The 18,413-nt window shown below is 38.6% G+C and overlaps 1 protein-coding gene across 1 annotated transcript in view; it reads right to left on the bottom strand.

The window, feature by feature from the left end:
• Nucleotides 1–18,413, bottom strand: part of LOC149144921 (uncharacterized) — a 110,564-nt gene that overhangs the window by 6,402 nt on the left and 85,749 nt on the right. The window contains exon 3 of the mRNA XM_089453122.1: nt 10,709–10,812. Coding sequence (XP_089309248.1) covers nt 10,709–10,812 — 104 coding nt within the window. The remainder of the gene's footprint in view (nt 1–10,708; nt 10,813–18,413) is intronic.

Genomic DNA, 18,413 nt, shown 5'->3' with positions numbered 1-18,413 from the left:
AGTCCCTAGATCTCAAAGCCATAAAGAATTGTGGGTTTGATAATGGCCTGCGTGAGGTAGAGTTTAGTCAAAACGTCTTGAAACTTCCCCTAGAAGCATTGTATCTCAATGAGGACCGAAGAATCATACCCTTTTTTGAGACAAGGTTGGAGGCCTCGCCAAAGTGAGGTCCTATGAACCATACTCCTAGGTACATTGTGTTGATCTCAATCTTTGTCCCTTGGAATTCAGCCCTGTGAGTAACACAAATTCGGCCTCAATGACTGACGGACTTAGCCTCAGCAACTGATGAATGCAACCCTCACAATTTTGGCCCTTCTCGCTTGGCTTAACTCATGAAATTTCTAACCAGCTTGGCCCGTGGACTCTAGTTATTCCGACCAGTGAATAATTTTGATGACTCTTCCCTCAATTTGCTTCAGGTTGTGGCCACTCCGCCCAACAACTTTGATGGTCTCAACCCCTTGCCAAATGATGGGTTCGACTCAATATGAAACCATCAGTCTCAGCCCTTGTAAAACAATAGTTCCAGCCATGTAAGTAACTAAACTCGGCCTCTAATAGACGCGAGCTTCCACAATTTTCTTTTCAAGGAAAACCCGAGTCATGTTGCAAGAGTTTGGTCACAGTTTAGCACTAAAACGCGGCCTCATCCTTTGCAATTAAAGATTGTGGCCTTCACAAATCCATGCCCACAAACTCAACTCTTGAAGATTTCATAAAATTTGGCCAAAGAATTTGGCCTAAGCACAATAATAATCTTGGCTCCTGCACAATAAAATGGGAAACTGTCCTCTAGAACTAGTTCTTCCTAGCCACGAGATCAACCGGCAAAATGATACTTGGCTAGGGTTTCAACCTACATGAAAACTTCTCACTTCAGAAGTAGTTGATAATCCTTCCATTATTCAATCCCCTAGGCTGGCAAGAAAACTAGCTTTCATACCATTGTAATATCCCTTTTTATTATTTTCGTTAAAATATTACGAATTTAGCTTCAGCAAAAATATTTCATGAAAAATCAAAAAACACCATAAAAAATCACCCATTTACACAACAAAAATTGCCAGCAGATACTGTAAAACCCAGAAAATCAAATTAAGTGCTAATACTTCGGCAATAAAAATACTACAATTATAAATAACACTAGAAATATTAGAAAACTCAGCAAAATCCATAGCGTTATTATATTAAAAATTTAAATACGATTATGAGAAACTGTTACAAACACCAGCAAAATATTTGAATGGATGGAAAATAGTTGAGGTGATGGCCTCCAAAATAACTGTTGCAATATTGACTCTAGCCTCCCAACATTGTAACTGGAATCAATATACAAACCTATGAATTCTGAATGAATTCACCAAGGGATGAGATGGGTTTCTGTTCAATCTCACCAAGGTACCCAAGGGTTTTTGTCCTGGCATAATGAACCTATGAGGACAATTTCCCCAATCTTCGCAAAAAACAAATGATTAACTCCTGATGTCCCAAAAGGCTTGCTTCCCCCTCTTTTAAAGATTTGATGGATCTCTCTTCAACCTTCTAGAAGCACTTTTATTTTATTATTTCATTTCCATTCTAGAAGCTTCTATCTTTGCAATTTTATTTTATTACCTTAATTTCAATATGGAGGCTTCTCCCTTTTAGTTTATTTAAGTGACTTGTTATTTTATTTTATTTAAGTCACTTTTAATCCTAAAAAATGATTAATCTACCTCTATGATTTCCTCGGCCACGGAAAACCACTTTTCATCATCTCATCTCGTAGATTTCTTTATCTCGGTTCCAACGAGCTATTACACTAAGGTGTTTCTCCAAATAATTCGCTCCAAATAACACCTTTAGCATATTTAATTAAAATATGCTTGATAATAACCTCGTTTTACGGGAATCGTTAGAATGCAACAAAACCAAGAATGAATTGTGCGGAACTGACCCTGATGATGAAATATAGCAAGCGAACCCTGTCGAACCCCATAAAACTCCTCCAAAACCCTTCAGGCCCACTAATGACGCGATCTTGCTCCTCTGACCTAGATGACACAAACCTTGGAAACCCACCCTAACTACACCATAAGGGAAACCAAGAGATGGGGATATTGCATTTACTGGGCACCTATATGGCCTAATATGGCCCACCAGAATTCCCTAGATCAACCGTGAGGACTTGTTTCACTTTCAACCTATTGCACAAACCCTATGCAACACTTATACAGTTGTACAATTTCACTTTCTCTCTGTTGCAAAAACCTTGCACAACACCTATATGACTATGCAATTCTAGTCTTGACCTAATGCACGAACTCTGCACAACACCTGTGCAGTTGTACTCTCATCCTGCACTTTGTCACCCTACATGGCCTGCTAAATGGCTGAATCATTTTGATGTAGATTTCTCCTACTTACACTCTACTCCTTTGGACTTGATCAATATATAAAACTACTATATCACCCTTGCTAAGATCTCCTTGAATCATTGTCCTTCTTGACTCAATCTCTCATTTTTTTTGTGTGTCTTTCTCCTTCACCTAACCTTTCTTTTATAAGCTTGAGTGGTTGACCGAATCTATAACCCTAATCACCAAAGTGATTGACAGTTGACATTAGATCTCACCTCGCTTGAGATCAATGGTTAAGATTCATCTAATTCTCTAATGCAAAAACCTTTGCATTTTATTAGATTAAACTCATTTGTTATAAAAAAAATGCTTGCAATATCCCGTTTCAGAGATATTCTCCAAAACCCCAGTAACTCCAACCAAAGACGTACAAATGATATAATAACCGGGAAGCTCAAAATGATAAAAATAAGAGTGGTGCAATATATAATAATATAAACATGAAATATAAGTAGATACTCGAGAAATGCAGAGAGAAATGCTAAGCCATTTTATTATACTAAGCAATAGAATGAGTACAGGAGGTGATTAGAAAGATGGCACCTCGACTTGCACAAGGCAAGTGAAGAAATACACTCAGAATAGCAAAAGAATGGCCTCTCTTTGATCTGCGTCCCAGCTGCTGGAGAACTACTGTGCTGCTGGAAATCAAATGAGGATTTGGGGCTGTTCCCCTCCTCAGAAAAGGCTGAAACTCTGGAACCGGACTCTACTCAAGAAACCAAGAAAAACCAGAAAGCTTTTCTGAAATGGCCGACCCCCGAAAATCACCCCCTTGGGGTTCTGCGCAATCCCTCAATGCTCTGCGCTGCCACTGAATGAAGCTCTCTAGTAATATGCCTGAAACCTCTGCCAAAACCCTCCAATATGCAAGGGCTGATCCCAATGTTACCAGACTCGGAATCGGCAATAAATCGGAGAGGCAAAAGAGCGAAGAGTTTTAATCGGATTGGGAAAAAATCGGCAAAAAATCGTTGAATTCATTAAATAAAAATATACACATATATTGAATTAAAAAAACCATTTTTCATTAATATTGGGTAAAGGCATGTCCAAACAATGCATAATATCAATAGATGTCCAAAATATCATGAATAGATAAGTATCTCATATATGTTATGAGTCCAAAGTTCCAAACATGATCCAAAGCACTGAGTTTTGAGTCCTTAGAAGCATATGCTTCTAAAAGTTTACAAAAAAGTACATACTAATCAGAAAAAAATCAGCAACTAAGAGTCTAAGACTCTTAAGAGTGAGAACTAGAAGCGATTCCTTCCACTCCTTCGCTTGCTTGTCTCTCAAAGTTCTCCAAGTCATGAAGGGTTAGAAGAGGAGCCTCATCTGATTGAACCCAGTCTACCGCATTTGTAGCTTGCAAATCTATCTCTTCAAGGTCGATTGGTGAATGATCCATACCTGTCATTATCATGAGACATTGAAATGTGAATTAAAGTTTCACTTTGAAGTTTGAAGTTTGAACTAGATTATGAAACCTTCAAATTCAAGTTCTCGAGTCTCACCTAGTATTTGTTTGTTGCGAAATCGTAGATTGTAATGGACAAATACAAGGTCATTCAAGCGTTTTTGTGTCAATCGGTTGCGCTTCTTAGAATGTATTTTCTCAAACATGCTCCAGTTGCGTTCACAACCTGAAGCACTGCATGCTTGGTTTAAGATTCGAAAGGCAAATCTCTTCAAATATGGCGTATCACTACCAAAGTTTTGCCACCAAAGACCTAGCAAGTGGTAAGGGTTTGTGAGTAGAAGTACTAAATAGTAAAAACTTAAAAAGAAAAGAAAATTTAATAAAACATTTAACATAAAAAATAAAGTTTAAACAAATTTAATGAATTGATGAAGCCTTCAAGCTGGGTACCTGGCAACATCTTAGACCTTTGTCTTATAGCACTGGTATAGGCAAACAATTTAGATGGTGCCCTATAATCTTGCAGTTGGGAAAAGACACGACTTTGTTGTTCTGGATCAGGGAAGCACCTTTCCACGCATGTCATAAATCCTCTGCCAACCTCCCCATCCTCATTAAATTTGTTCTTATCATAAAAATATTGTGGGTTTAAGAAGTACCCAGCAGCATGTAAGGGGGAATGCAATTGCCTATCCCAACGTGCATCTATAATGTCCCAAAGAGGCATATACTTTGTCTCATCATACCCATATATTCTTTTGATGGCCTCCTTTGCGAGATCCATCGCCTCATAAGTGTAACCCATAGCGGGTTTGTCACCATCAACCATCCTGAAAGTTCAAGCATTCAAATTTAAAGAAATATGAAACATTGTAAATAAAAAGAAGCTTGAAATGAAATTTAAAAAATGAAAAAGTTAAAAGACTTGAAGTACTTGATAACTCTAACAAGGGACTCCGTCACAGCAATAATCTCTTCGGCATCTTTCCAGAAACCATCATTAAACACAAGTGCAGCAATTTCGATGCCTTCAAGGGTCTTGGAATGTTTAGATCCCATCCACTCAGGTCCCAAGAACATCCTCTTCAGATTTATCTTTTGCTCAACCAGAGATTGCAAAGATATGAAATTGTTGCAAATCTAATCACTGCAGGTCGAATAATTTCTTTACCTTCAGTGTATATTCTCATAGCGTTTAGGACAGTAGTGTGGTTGTATAGGTATTTGGTTATGGATTTTGCCTTCTCCACAATCTCATGTATCCAATGAAGCTTACCAATGTCATCAAGCATTAAATCTATGCAATGGGCAGCACAAGAGGTCCAAAAAATAGTGGGGTGCCTAATCTCAAAAAGTCTACCAGCAGCCATATAATTAGCTGCATTATTGGTGACAATTTGTACAACATGTTCTTCTCCCACTTCTTGAACGACTTCCTCCATCATTTCACAGATAAGTTGGGCAGTCTTAACCTTGTCTGAAGCATCCACTGATTTGAGAAACATTGTGCCTGCGGGATAAGATACAAGGAAATTTATTAAAGTTCTATTCCTCTGATCTGTCCATCCATCACTCATGATGGTGCACCCTGTTTCTACCCATGATGAACGAAACTCAGCGAGCACAAGCATGACATCTTCAACACTCTCTAACAACATATTTGTCCTGAGGCTCTCTGCTGTAGGGGTTTTGAACCCTGGACCTGCAATAGCAATTGCATCAATCATAGTTTGCCAATAAGGACTTCTGGCACAGTGAAAAGGTATGTCAGAATAGTACCAAAAGTTAGCAATGGCCTTCCTTGCCTAACTATGGATATTTTTTTTCCAACCAGTGGCATCCAAGGTAGGTTGGGAACCGGGTTTTGTGCGGGGAGCAAAAAAGGTGTTTATGTTTCCACCTCCAATGTTGAAGGAAGGAGTTGAAGGACTCGTATGGCTTTGAGTTTGACTTGGCCTTGGAGGCATGTGTGGAAAACTTGGGAACTGCATTGAGGATTCAACAGAGTGAGGTGACATGGGGCTAGTCACGCTAGTGGGAGAAAAACCATCAACTCCAAGAGTTCCTATTTCAGTATTTTGCTTTGCTTTCTTGGCATTATGCTGATCTAACTTCTCAAGGGCCAAGGCTGCTTGGTATTTGACATTATCGTCAACCTTGCCGCAAAGACCTATATCATGGCCAGGTATTTGTGCAAGGTGGAACTTGAATCTATAGATGCCTCCACTACATTCATTTTTGCAAAATTTACAAAGGAGCTTGGATTTTCCGGGAATCTTGTCACAATAAGCCCAAGCAAAGTCCATCTCTCTCGGCACTGTTGTTGCTTTGAACTTGTGTTTAATTTGTGGCTTCTGTTAAGATTTGGAGTCGTGGCTTCTATTTAATTTGTGGCTCCTATGAAAGACAACAAAAAATCAAATTTAAAAATGATCCAAAAATTTAAAATATGCTAGAAATTTAAAAAATTAAATGAAGACAGATGTCAGTAAACAACAGTCAACTAAACATATGTCATATATATTATAGAGATTATGCAAAAGGAGTGTGAGGATCACTGTTATGGAGCAGTATTCTAAGGTACTAGGAGTCTAGGAGATAGATAGATCATAGGATCATAGGTGTGACTTTGTGAGGATCACTGTTATGAAAACAGGGACAATTCTAAAGACAGGCTAAGGGTAGAGACCAGTTTTCAAATGCAAACTTTCAAGCCACCTCTGATGCTAGATACAAGACAGAAGAATTTTCTCTCTCTTTGCTGTTAGGAAGAGAATTAGCTCTAGAAACTGCATTGCTATAGCTGCAACCTGCAGCACTTTCCTTGTTTTAGTATTTCAGTTTCTAATTTTCTCCAGCTAATGAATTTCTCTTGCCCCATTGTGACCAAAATTGCATTTTTCTTCATTGCCCATACCCTGCATTCTGTCTTTGAAGTTGCATTCTTGAAGATGCTTGTCGAAAGGCTAAAATTTAAAATTAACTTTAGTGCCTGTCCTTTACTATTTGTCATTTGTTACCTCTTGAGTCTTATGACATGCTTCTAACTTCAGACTACAGAACAGTCACTTTGGAAGCATATAAAGCTCGGATTTGCATTTGTAATTTTGTAGACAGTGCTAACTTAGGAATAACAAATAATTTCAAAGTGGGGAATGAAGGATTATTCACTAATTGAATGCTGATAAATTTATTCACTGTCTCGCACAAAATATTACCTATGTTTGTCACTGACAATTTATTTCATTGGATACTCCAGTAAATAAGAAGCAAAATGATCTTGTAAAAGGGAGATATGACTTGGCAGATCTGATATGTTTCTGGAAAGAAAAGCGAGCAAGCTTTAATAAAAAAGATTTGATGCAAACGTTTGAATTTGTGAAGGCATGACAAAACGGAGGGATATTTGGTCAAGATTCTGATGCCTTCTTTGATAGTTTGATCCTATTTTATGCAAATAATTTTAACTCTGTTAAATTGTATGACCTTAAGTACACGTATCCAAAAAAATATATCTTGCTATCTTCATTAGAAAAGAGTGCCATATTGCTCAGGCCCTACATGTGATAATTATGAATGTTATTAGTTGTGTTATCACTGCTAATAACATCTTGGACCAATCTCATATTGGAGCTCAAACTATGGTTTAAAGTTGAATGGACAAATGCATGATCTTCAGGATTTTTCTAAGGCACAAGCGAATTGTGGTAACACGGGAAGAAGATCATCCAAGATTAAAATTGAGTCAAAGAGGCATGGAGGGATTGGTGTAGAAGATGGTAGACATAGATGGTGCAGTCAAAAACCTACTTCCGTAGAAGCTAACTGTGAAAACTTCAATGAACTTTATGAGAGAGGAATGATCAATGAAAATGTTGAGGGGTGGAATGCTAGAGGTAAAGAATACCATTTCAGAGATGGTACTCAAGTTGAAGTCAGTTCCAGAAAGGAACGCAGATCAGAACATCGATATTCATCGAGAACAGGCAAAAAGTTCGATCAAAATCAAGGAGAAGACATTCGTTGTCTAGTCATTATCCCATTGATATGAACTTTAGATACCTCAGAACAATTACCATTTGGCAAAGTGTGTGAACAATAGGAGCTCGGAACCTTTGATAGACTCCATTACAGCTCGGACAGTGGACAGAAGAGTGGACAGTGAGTTCAGACTGTAGTGAAGCTCAGATTGAGTGTAGAAGCTTGGATATGGAACAATGATAGGCTATAGCATTGTTGACTGTGTCAACCTCGGATCTAAGGGTCCAACCACACGAAGATAATAACAACAGTGAACACATTCGAAGTTAATAACAACACATTCGATCGCAGATCATCTATCCTTTCACATGACACAAACCTTGGATAATAACAAAACTTGTTTGTTGAGTCGTGGACAGTGGAAGCGCTGGAGTCTGCGGCGTCGACGGCTGCACGTCAAACTGGAATGGTTGCGCGTCGAATTGGAATGGTTGCGGCTGTGTGGAACTGGAATGGCTGTGCGAGTCTGCGCGTTAGGTAAGATGTATTAATAATAACGACAACCTGAAGTTCTGAACCCCGTAAACCTCAACAGAATAGCGGGATGCGGAACTGAAATCTGGCGGGACTCGGGAAACCGTTAATAATCGGGTAAATCGCCAGACTCGCGAGTCAAACTCGCGTTGACCACGCGTCAAACTCGGTCAATGCGAGTTGACTCGCAAAGTTTCAAATCGAATCTTTTCACCGCCGACCAGATTATGACTCGAGATTAATCGCCAAAATCGGCGATTCCTGTTTCACTGGCTGATCCCCTGCTCAATCTCCCAGCACAAATCCTACTGCAAACCCTCAATCCAGAACTCCTGCTAGAGAGAACTGCATCATCCCTCTCAGTGCTGCGCAGTCCTCCAAGATTCTCAATCCTCCTGCCAAAAATGCTGATGAAACTACTGCAAAAAAGTTGATGGAAATACCTTGCCCGAGCAGGCACTCGAAGTCCCCCTGGGCTAAGGGTGAGATCTCCGAACGGAGACACTCAATGCACTAAACAGTGCTGCAGACTAGCTAGACAACCAACATACTCTAAGTCGAAGTGACTAGCTCAAATGCACATAATCGAATGCCAAAATGAGGAAGCTCCTCTCTCCTTTATAGCCTTTGCCTCTCTCAATCCCAAGGCCCACCTTCTCCAGCGTAATTCCTCTCTTGCCACGTGTTTCTTCCCTTCTGCGCAGTCCCTCCAAGTGTCTGCGTGGGCTCCATCTCTGCGTCCCCCTTTGGCCCCCTTGGCTCCCCTTTAAGTCACAACGTTGTGCTACTAGGAAGTGACTTTTATTCTAAAAGTGAGTCATGTCCCCTTTCCCTCACCTTTTTATTCATAAATAACTATAGAAGGCAAAAATAAGCAAAATCGAATATTCCAATTAGCCATGGCTAATTAGGAATATTACAATGCTTCACTTTAATCAATCCTTTAATTAAAGTGAATTTTCTAAGGTTGAATACTTTGGACGTCTTCCACATGTCTAGACACTTAGACCTTTGTGGAAATTCTTGTCCGATGCTACAATCATCAACAAACTAGGCCACCAACAATTGAATCTTCCTGGCTAGCGCTTTTGCTAGAACTTTATAGGATACATTCAATGGGGTGATCGGATGCCTTTGGTCCACCATGTCTCTCTTAACACTTTTAGGAATTAGTTTTATAAGCCCAGCATCAACCAACTCCAAGGTAGATCTAGGGATTTCTCATAAAAAAATAGGGATTTCTCATTCTTGAGTTCATTCACAGCTGCCTTCAATTCATCCATCCCAAGCTCTTTCAAGAGATGGTTCCTCTTATGGCCTCAACTCCCCTGGGAACAACTTGATGGACAAGCTCCATGGTAGCATCCCGCAACTGGTCAAATCCTGCATAAATGAAAATCCTTTAAAATTGATCTTCAAATATCTGTTGAATTTCCATCTCATAAGGCCAGGACCCTCTCAGATTTGTGCTTTCTCTTTAGGTGCTGAAAATACAATTTGGTACGTGTATCTCCCGTGGCCATCCAGTGCATATGCCCCGTAATGCTGGACCCTGTGGCCTTGTATTTTGGAATAATACATAAATGGTAACACAATGCATGAAATATTTTATTTCATCTGCGGTCCAAGCTACAATTTTTATTCTGCAATTTGTATAATATCTTCAAGAGCTAGAACAGTACATGTTCTCAAAGTTGCATAAACATAAAACTGTTTTGGAGGAAACAATCAACCAGGTTGTGGGTCTAAATTGCAAATTCAAAATCAAAGGGAATAAAACCACTTTTTTTACAGACATAAGTAGATACAGGTAATCAAAGAGGGAGACAAGCTATTCAAATGTCCACCTATTTCCAGAAAATGTTTTGCTGCAAATTCATGACTTATACTTCTATAACTGACTCAAGAAGCAAATGTAGCTGCAAAGAAAGCAACAAGTTGGATCCCCGAATTCTATCATTTTTTGTGCCTTCATTACTATAGCTTGTGCATTTGTCTATGGCGTCTTCATAATTTATTACATTTAAATATATAAAATCACTCAACTAAGGCATGAGCTCAACACAAACGTGCATGTTACAAAAAAGAAACCCAATTGTTGAGCCAATAAATATAAAATATTAGTCGGAAGGGTCTGCCAGAAGATGTCATCCCAATATTTTGGAAAAAAAGGAAAACAACTGCAACTTTTCAAGAAAAACTCAATTGTCTTCAAAGTAGAAAAATTCATCTCATCTAGAAGCAGCAATAAATCAAATCTGTGAATTGACATTCTAGGGTCTGACTTGTTTCACATGATTCAATCCGTATTCTCCATTTGTTATTTAATTTTATATATATATATAGGATGATAGAATATACATACTTCTGGGATTCAATAATGGGTAACCGTGCCACAATCAGTTCACAAAAGAGTTCAATAAATTCACGTGCTGTCATCATATTCTGTTCTCTTATTATCTGTTCAACCTGTAAACAACAAAGAACTGAAAATGAATATACATAACAACCCTTGCAAGTAATTTCATACCAAAAAAATCAAATCTAAGAAGTGTTATACATGCAACTAAAATAACTGTTTCTTTACAGGTGATACAATAGAATCACTAAAAAAGTTCATCATATGCATTCCCTGTGGTTAGGAGAAATTTCTGCAGCATGTGGTGAAACAACAGTTCTTCAAAACCCCGTGTGGAAACATTGCTACCCAAAAGGAAAAAATTTCTTTGCATAAATAGTAAAATCACTTATGAATGGGGTGATTCTTATTTCTAAGACGCATAGAACCTGTGTTGTAATTTCTCCTTCTTGAATGCTCCAAAAACAAAATGAAGACAATCTTAGCGTATATTTAAAAAGTGAAGATATAGAAAAGCTATGTTGCAGGAAACACCAAAAATGGTGGCGTACCAGTACCAGGGACGGCCTGAAACGCCGAAAAAAACCTTGAAGCAGGGCCAAAATGCCGCCAACCGTATCGTACGGTGTTTCGCAATTTCGAAACTCCGTATGGTATGGCCGGCGGTGTTTCGGCCGCTACAGGCCGAGTTTCAGTGGCTGAAAAGGAAAATTAATTTTTTTTGGCCTTTTTCGGCCATCTCAAGTGAAAATTTATAAGACATAACACTTATTTTATCAGGTCCTTAAAATAAACAATATACTTCATCAGGTGAGGTATACCCAAGAGTCGTGACCACATCATGATGACTACCAACTTGAAGGACTAAATCAAGAGTGGAGAAAGGGTGTTCAAAAGGAAGTTAAAGTATGTTTTGAGATCCAATTACTTTTTGCAGAATTAAGAACTATGACCCGAAGGATAGTGTGAAGATTCTTACACTCGAGTTCTCTAAAAAGAAATTTGGTTCTGGAATCTATAATAGAGTTCACTGGTTCAGTGATAAATCAGAGGCCATTCTTAGAAGCTACTAAGTTTACCATTTTGTATAAAGATTGAGGCTCCATATCAAATTGTGCAACAACAGGACTTCATGCAAAGGAGTAAGCAGTTACCAAAGCCTTACAAGCCAAGGTGATTAACTCTTGTGATCGTAATGAAAAGAGAGCCTTCTCGAAAAATAAAAAATTTCCTAAAACTAAAATTCCTTTTCGATAGATAAGACAAAACACTCAACAATAATGGCCACGGATGCTTTAATGGCAGCCATGCTCATAGGAGGCGAGATCACCCTCAACTTAAATGGATCTATTATCACCTGGAAATTCCTGTCCTACAAAAGGTAAGTGGAGTCTGGATAATTTTATGAAACAAGCCAATGTCACCTCACTTAATTCCTAAGTTACCGGAAACTCCTGAAGACTTTTCCGGAAACGCGGATCCCCGTTTCCGATACATAAACGGATACGATTCTTGTCTGAAACGCTGTAAAAACGTTTTTGTGCCGTTTCAAAAAATCGGAAACTTTAGATTTGGAATTGGATACGTTTCCAAGGGATTTAAATTTTTTTCGATCCACGAAAATTGTGATCAGAATCCACCCTTAAAATGTTAAAAAGCTTGAAAATTTGCATAGCCATAAATAAATAATAAAAATGAAGAAATCAGATTTGCAAATAAACTCACTATAAACAGAGTCTCATAAAATCTTTTCTAAATATTTAGAAACAACGACACTCCATATATTTATAAAAAATTCTTACTAAGAAAAAGATAGATGTTCAAAAATGAAAATAAAGGGGTTTGATGAATGTCTTCGTAAAGAGATTTATTTGAGTGATTAATTTTCATTTTGGTTAAGGTTTTGTTAATTGTCATTGATTTTGCTTTTGATTTCATAAATCCCTCCAATATAACAAATCTTCTCTAGCCAATCTTGTGCCTGCATATAGTCACGAGACCAAGCTGACATTGAGAAGATTGAAATGTTCAGATAGGTCTTGATGGAATATCCCAATGATCCCATGGGCCTTTTAATTGTCATGCAAGGAAGATAGATATCATCTGCCATGCATGACACGTTCTTTGAAGGAGTTGGACCCGAAAGCACAAAGGTTGTTGCATTTCTGATTACATTATTAATGATGATGATAATATGTTGAATGTTATAATAATCACTAATGATGATGACAATGTTTATGCTGAATTGATGATGATGATTTGTTTATGTTGAATTCATGACGATGACTATGCATTTTTAGATATAGATTCTAGATTCTAAAAGATGAATGGTAATATGAAATATATATATATATATATGCATGCCGTTTCCTTGCCGTATCGTATCCTCATATTTTGAAAATTTGTCGTATCTGTTTCAAACCCCGTATCCGTATCCGTTCCTGTATCTGTTTCAGTGCAACTTAGCTTAATTCCTCACTTTGAAGTTAGTGCATGCTAACTTCAGGACGGCATCCCTATGTGATCTAAGGTGTCTACTGCAAATCAACAATTGTAAGTAATACCTAAAATCAACAAAATAAATCTGATGTCCTGTAGAAATCAAACAAATCAGCAAACAGAAATAGAGGACAGCAATCTAAAGTGCACATAAAACGATGCAAACTAGACTAGAGATCAAAAGGAAAGAGATACTTCACTGTTCTGTGCTAAAATATAAAACACATAGAATCACTAAACTGCTTGAAAACATGAAAGTCAATGCAATACATGCTCACTAAAGGTGGGCTTGCAAACCAATGCAACTAAGATAAGGAAAGCTGTTGATTATTGTGTGAAAACAGTGATGAATAACTTCAGGAGGGCATCCCTATGTGATTTAAGGTGTCTACTGCAAATCAACAATTGTAAATAATACCTAATATAAACAAAATAAATCTGCTGTCCTGTAGAATAGAGGACATCAAGTGCAAGTGCACATAAAACAATGAAAACTAGACTATAGATCACGAGGAAGATACTTTGCTGTTCTGTGCTAAAATAATAAACACAAAGAATCACTTTAAACTGCTTCTAAAAGGTGGGCATGCAAACCAATGCTAAGATGAGGAAAACTGTTGACTGGTGTGTGAAAACAGTGATGAAAAGCATGCTGTTTATCATTATTCTTTGTGCAAAAGATATTAAAAGTTGCTTTTGTATTCAATATATTTTATTATACACACAAGTGAGGAGGGCTCCAGCAGGATAAGCTTCTTGTTTTTTGAAAGAAAGCAAAACGATATGTAATAGAAATGCCTAATATATATGCCCTAGATGCTTAAGAATGCATGGAAATAGATCAAAATCGATTAAGTTTGTTTTGAATCATTGAAATAACCAAGTAAATTGATCAGTGCCTTATATGGAGTCAAATAATAAATGAAAGAAAGAAAGTAGGGTAAATGAAATCTATTTGATTCCTACTACTCAATTTCCTATTAAACATGCAATAAAAGCAAGAGTCTACAAATTATAGAATTTCTTACACAATTACAGACAAGTAATGGTTGCCAAGAAATTTGTTGGCAGGGTTTTATTACCAAGGGTTGTAGGATGAACAAATTTCTTGAAAAATAAGAACACAGCAATCACTCTCTAAAATGTTGGGGAAGCCAAGATTCTTCAATTTCTCTACATCATATGGGATCAGAAACAATAATGATAACCATTGGGGAGTCATTCAACCAACACCTGCACTCTATTGCCAGTTCTCAATCACAACTCTCTCGGAGAAAATATGAAGCAAGGAGGGAAAGTAAAAAGTATTGATAAACTTTCTCACATGACTGTACAATGGTTTATTGGAGATGAGAGGACTAATAATAGAAGTGGACTAAAGAACATTCCAATAAAAGCTTCCATCTCGCAAAATAACACAAGTACCTATAATAGAACTCCAAATTCCTAAAATAGCTCTATAAATGGTGGAGGCAGGGAGTGGAAGGGAAAAAGTGGAGTACTTGTTGATCCAATGCAGCAAGTATGGCAGGGTGCCATGACAGATGAATGTCCTTCCAGCATTGTGGAGATAGTATCAAAACCTACAATGGAATCAAAGATTGACTCCGTGCATGCTGCTGACCGGAGTATTGAAGAGTTCTAGCCTCTAGGACATGTTTGTTGTGAAAGGACTCTCTCAGAATGAGGGAGTTGACGTTGATAACTCCACTCATCAGAGGATTCTCTCAAAAAGAGGGAGTTCATCTTGTTTATGTTGAAGAATCTAGGGCAGTTAGCATTAGTAAGATTCTTCTAGACTTGATAACAATTTGTGAAGTGCTTTTTACAATTTATCTTAGCTTGATCTTCTTCTTATTATTAGTGTGTGTGTTTACTTCATCAAACTGCTATCAAAAACAAAGAGACAATAACTCAAGAAGTTGGCATTCTACCAGGGCCAAAACCTCTCCCTCTTGGAGAGGAAAACCCGCACATAATTCTTCTTATAGAGATTCCAATTGCCGAACACCAAGACCTTGACACTTGATCTTCTATGCCACTCCAAGATCAATACACCATTCTTCTTCCTTGTCATTGCTGAGATCATCATTATTGCTGCACTATCGAGATCTTCATTGCTGCAACATCATTGCTGCACTTTCACCAAGGTCTTCACCATACCACTGAGATCTGCACGAGGTCTACTCCTAGACTCACTGAGATCATGACTGTCTTAGAATAGCTTTGCCTTCACCGAAAACATAGCTGCCCTTTTACTAAGGTTATCATTATGTCAACGAGATCTCTACCTTGTCTTCGTCGTGACTTTGATAACATGTCTTCACCAATGCACCGAGATTTGTATCATGACCTTATCTTCACTAGGATTATAACCGAGATCTTCATATTCATTAGGATCATGATTGATATCATGATTATAGTGATGACTGTGTCTATGATATATATACTTCACCGAGATCCTTATGAATGCCGAAACTATTATTGTGACCCTGTGACTAGGCCAAGATAGCAGAGAGATATGCGAGGACTTCACTGTAACTATCACTGAGACTGCACCTTACTGTCCTGCACCCATCCGAGAATCTATCCTGCACCCATCCGAGATTTCAGAGCCTTATCCGAGATTTTTCCTTGCTCTTTTGCGCAGACCCTAATGGGGTATATATAGTGGTTATGCTTCCATAAATAAGTCGACATAAGTGTGAACCGTTGTGTCTTTAATTGAGCCGACATGACTATCCTTTTAATTCATTTGTAGGCCGACATGACTGAGATTTACATCGTTTTGCTGGCAGTCTTCTTCTTTGAAGGATGGTGCTTGTCTTGGAGGGCTACTTGACACTAGGTTGACCCATGTACATTATATAAATGCTCAAGAGGAGCTCTTCAACATAATTTTGACTCTTTGACTTTCTAGACCTATAAAATGAGCAAGAAACTCATTCATATAATTTATAAAAATAATATTTCTTTTTCTTGACAAGTACAAAGATCAAAATTATATTGACAAATATTGAACCTAGTTACATTTTTCTTCAACACTCCCTCTTAACTAGGGAGGTATTTACAATGGTACTTGGTTATTCTCAATCTGAAGAATTTCTCATAAGAAGAATCAGATTGGTAATCCCATTTGTATAACATCATATCAACCAGCATTGTCACAGTGCAAGGCCTTGACTAACCACTCCATCTCTCAACGAGACCATGAGATACAACGCTGGTGGGACCAATGATTTATAGACACCTTAATCATTGTCTCTCAAGGTACATACCCACCCGAGTGTTCACTGAGTATGACCTTCTAGGACTATTCTTATCTTGGGTTCCCAACCCTCAAAGAATATCGGTCCTCTTGCCTACTCTTACCTTCGATGCCCTACACATCTTCAAAGAGTATCAGATGCCAGATGATTACCCAACCCTCCATTCTCTCTTCCTAGGTGAAGACAAGAATGTTGTGTCTATCATGTGTCTACATTTCCATTCATGGCCTTCACCTAGACTTACGGTTGTTAGTCCCAGTCTAGTGAATGACACTTGAAATAAAAAAACACAACTGTCGCTCCTTTGTAATCAAGGGTGATCTAATTCAAGCTCCCTCTTGATTAGTTACCTGTCAGAGCTCCTTCTTAATAAGGGACTTGTAAAGTTTTGTAGATGTTCTATGCTAAGAGCAATTTCACTTTTCTCACAGCAATCATACAAGTAGTTAAGCAAAATGCAGATAGAACATATAAGCAGATCTTACAGAAGACAAATCAGAAACAAGAAAAATGTGTGTGTTCGTTTCGGCGGTCAACAGGATGCTTCAACCAGCAAAGTCTCCTTTGGTCAGCCAGCCCAGATGTGTCACAAGATCCCTCCAACTAGTAGATGAGTCAACCCAAGTCAATTCTACAAAAAGTCAACGCTGTCCTGAAAAGTCAACGCAGGGGCAGCAAGCTAAAAGTCAACGCAGCAGCAAAACGGTCAACCCTTTGACCTCGATTTTTGTGCCAGATAGTACGGCCTTCAAAAATCGAACTTTCCACCAATTTTCAGCTTGATTGGACCAAGCGTTGACCAAAGTCAACGCTGGTCAAACTTTCTGCGAAACCCTAGCAGCAGAAACCCTAGCAGCAGAAAATCCTAGCAGCAGAAAATCCGTACGGTCTGTCCTCTTCGTCCTTCCCACGTGAGGCTGAAATTCGTCCTCTAGGTAGTGTACTCTCTAAGATGAGAGAGGAAGATGTGAGTTGAGTTGTGATGAAATTCTCTCCAACTTTTCCTGTATATATATCCATCAATGAGGGTGTGTGACACATCTGTTGGGCATGTGAGCCTACATTACAAAACTGGCTGACCTTGCACATATAATTTATTAAGAATAATAAATTCACAATATAAGTTCTGCTCATCGGATTAAGACTATTTTTATATGGATTTTACACCTGTCAGAAAGAGGAATCCAACAAAAATATTAGCCTCTTAATCTGAGCATCAGAACATGGAGTTTGGACCTAGTTGTCCAAATTTAACACTCCCTCTCAACTAGGGAGAACTCCATTTATTAGTGCAATCAACATCGTGAGTCATCCCGCCGAAACTTGCTTTGCTGGCTTCTTTATTTCAGAACAGAAGTGGGTCAGTCACAAAGACATCATTCCCCGACTGACATAATCAGTCCAGAGGTCCCAGACCTCACAAATCTTGATCCCAGATCAAGAGGTTGGACCATGCCATCCTAGATAGAGAGTACGGCAATCTCTGATGCGTCCATCAGTCTTTGCTAATAGTCTCTAGCTTTTCCACACCTCATTGGCCAAATGAGAGGTACTTCCCATGAGCCCTGAACTCAATGGGTAGGATGCATACGGGGCACAGATTAAATGAGTGGCGAACCAGCTCAATAATCACAAGGGTGGGGCAGAAGCATTATGAGTGCTTATAGCTTCGAGAAGCTATCCCCAAAGTCCCCCCAGAGCTCCCAGAGCTCATCGTCCAACAGGACCCACATCATAGGGTCTTTCCACGACACCAAGACTCTCACGGAAGGTTAGGAACTTGACCTTCCCCAGGGGCTTAGTGAGAATATCCGCGACCTGCTCATCAGTTCCTATATGATCGAGCCTTATGGCGCCTCGCTGTACCATATCCCGGATAAAGTGGTACCTGATATCAATATGCTTGGATCGGTCGTGGAACACAGGATTCTCAGTCATACGAA

The sequence above is a fragment of the Pinus tabuliformis genome, chromosome X, assembly GCF_031772625.1.
Source record: "Pinus tabuliformis cultivar Carrire ecotype Pingquan chromosome X, CPIR1, whole genome shotgun sequence".
In the NCBI taxonomy this organism is placed as follows: domain Eukaryota; kingdom Viridiplantae; phylum Streptophyta; class Pinopsida; order Pinales; family Pinaceae; genus Pinus; species Pinus tabuliformis.
This window is presented reverse-complemented; position numbering and strand designations above follow the sequence as displayed.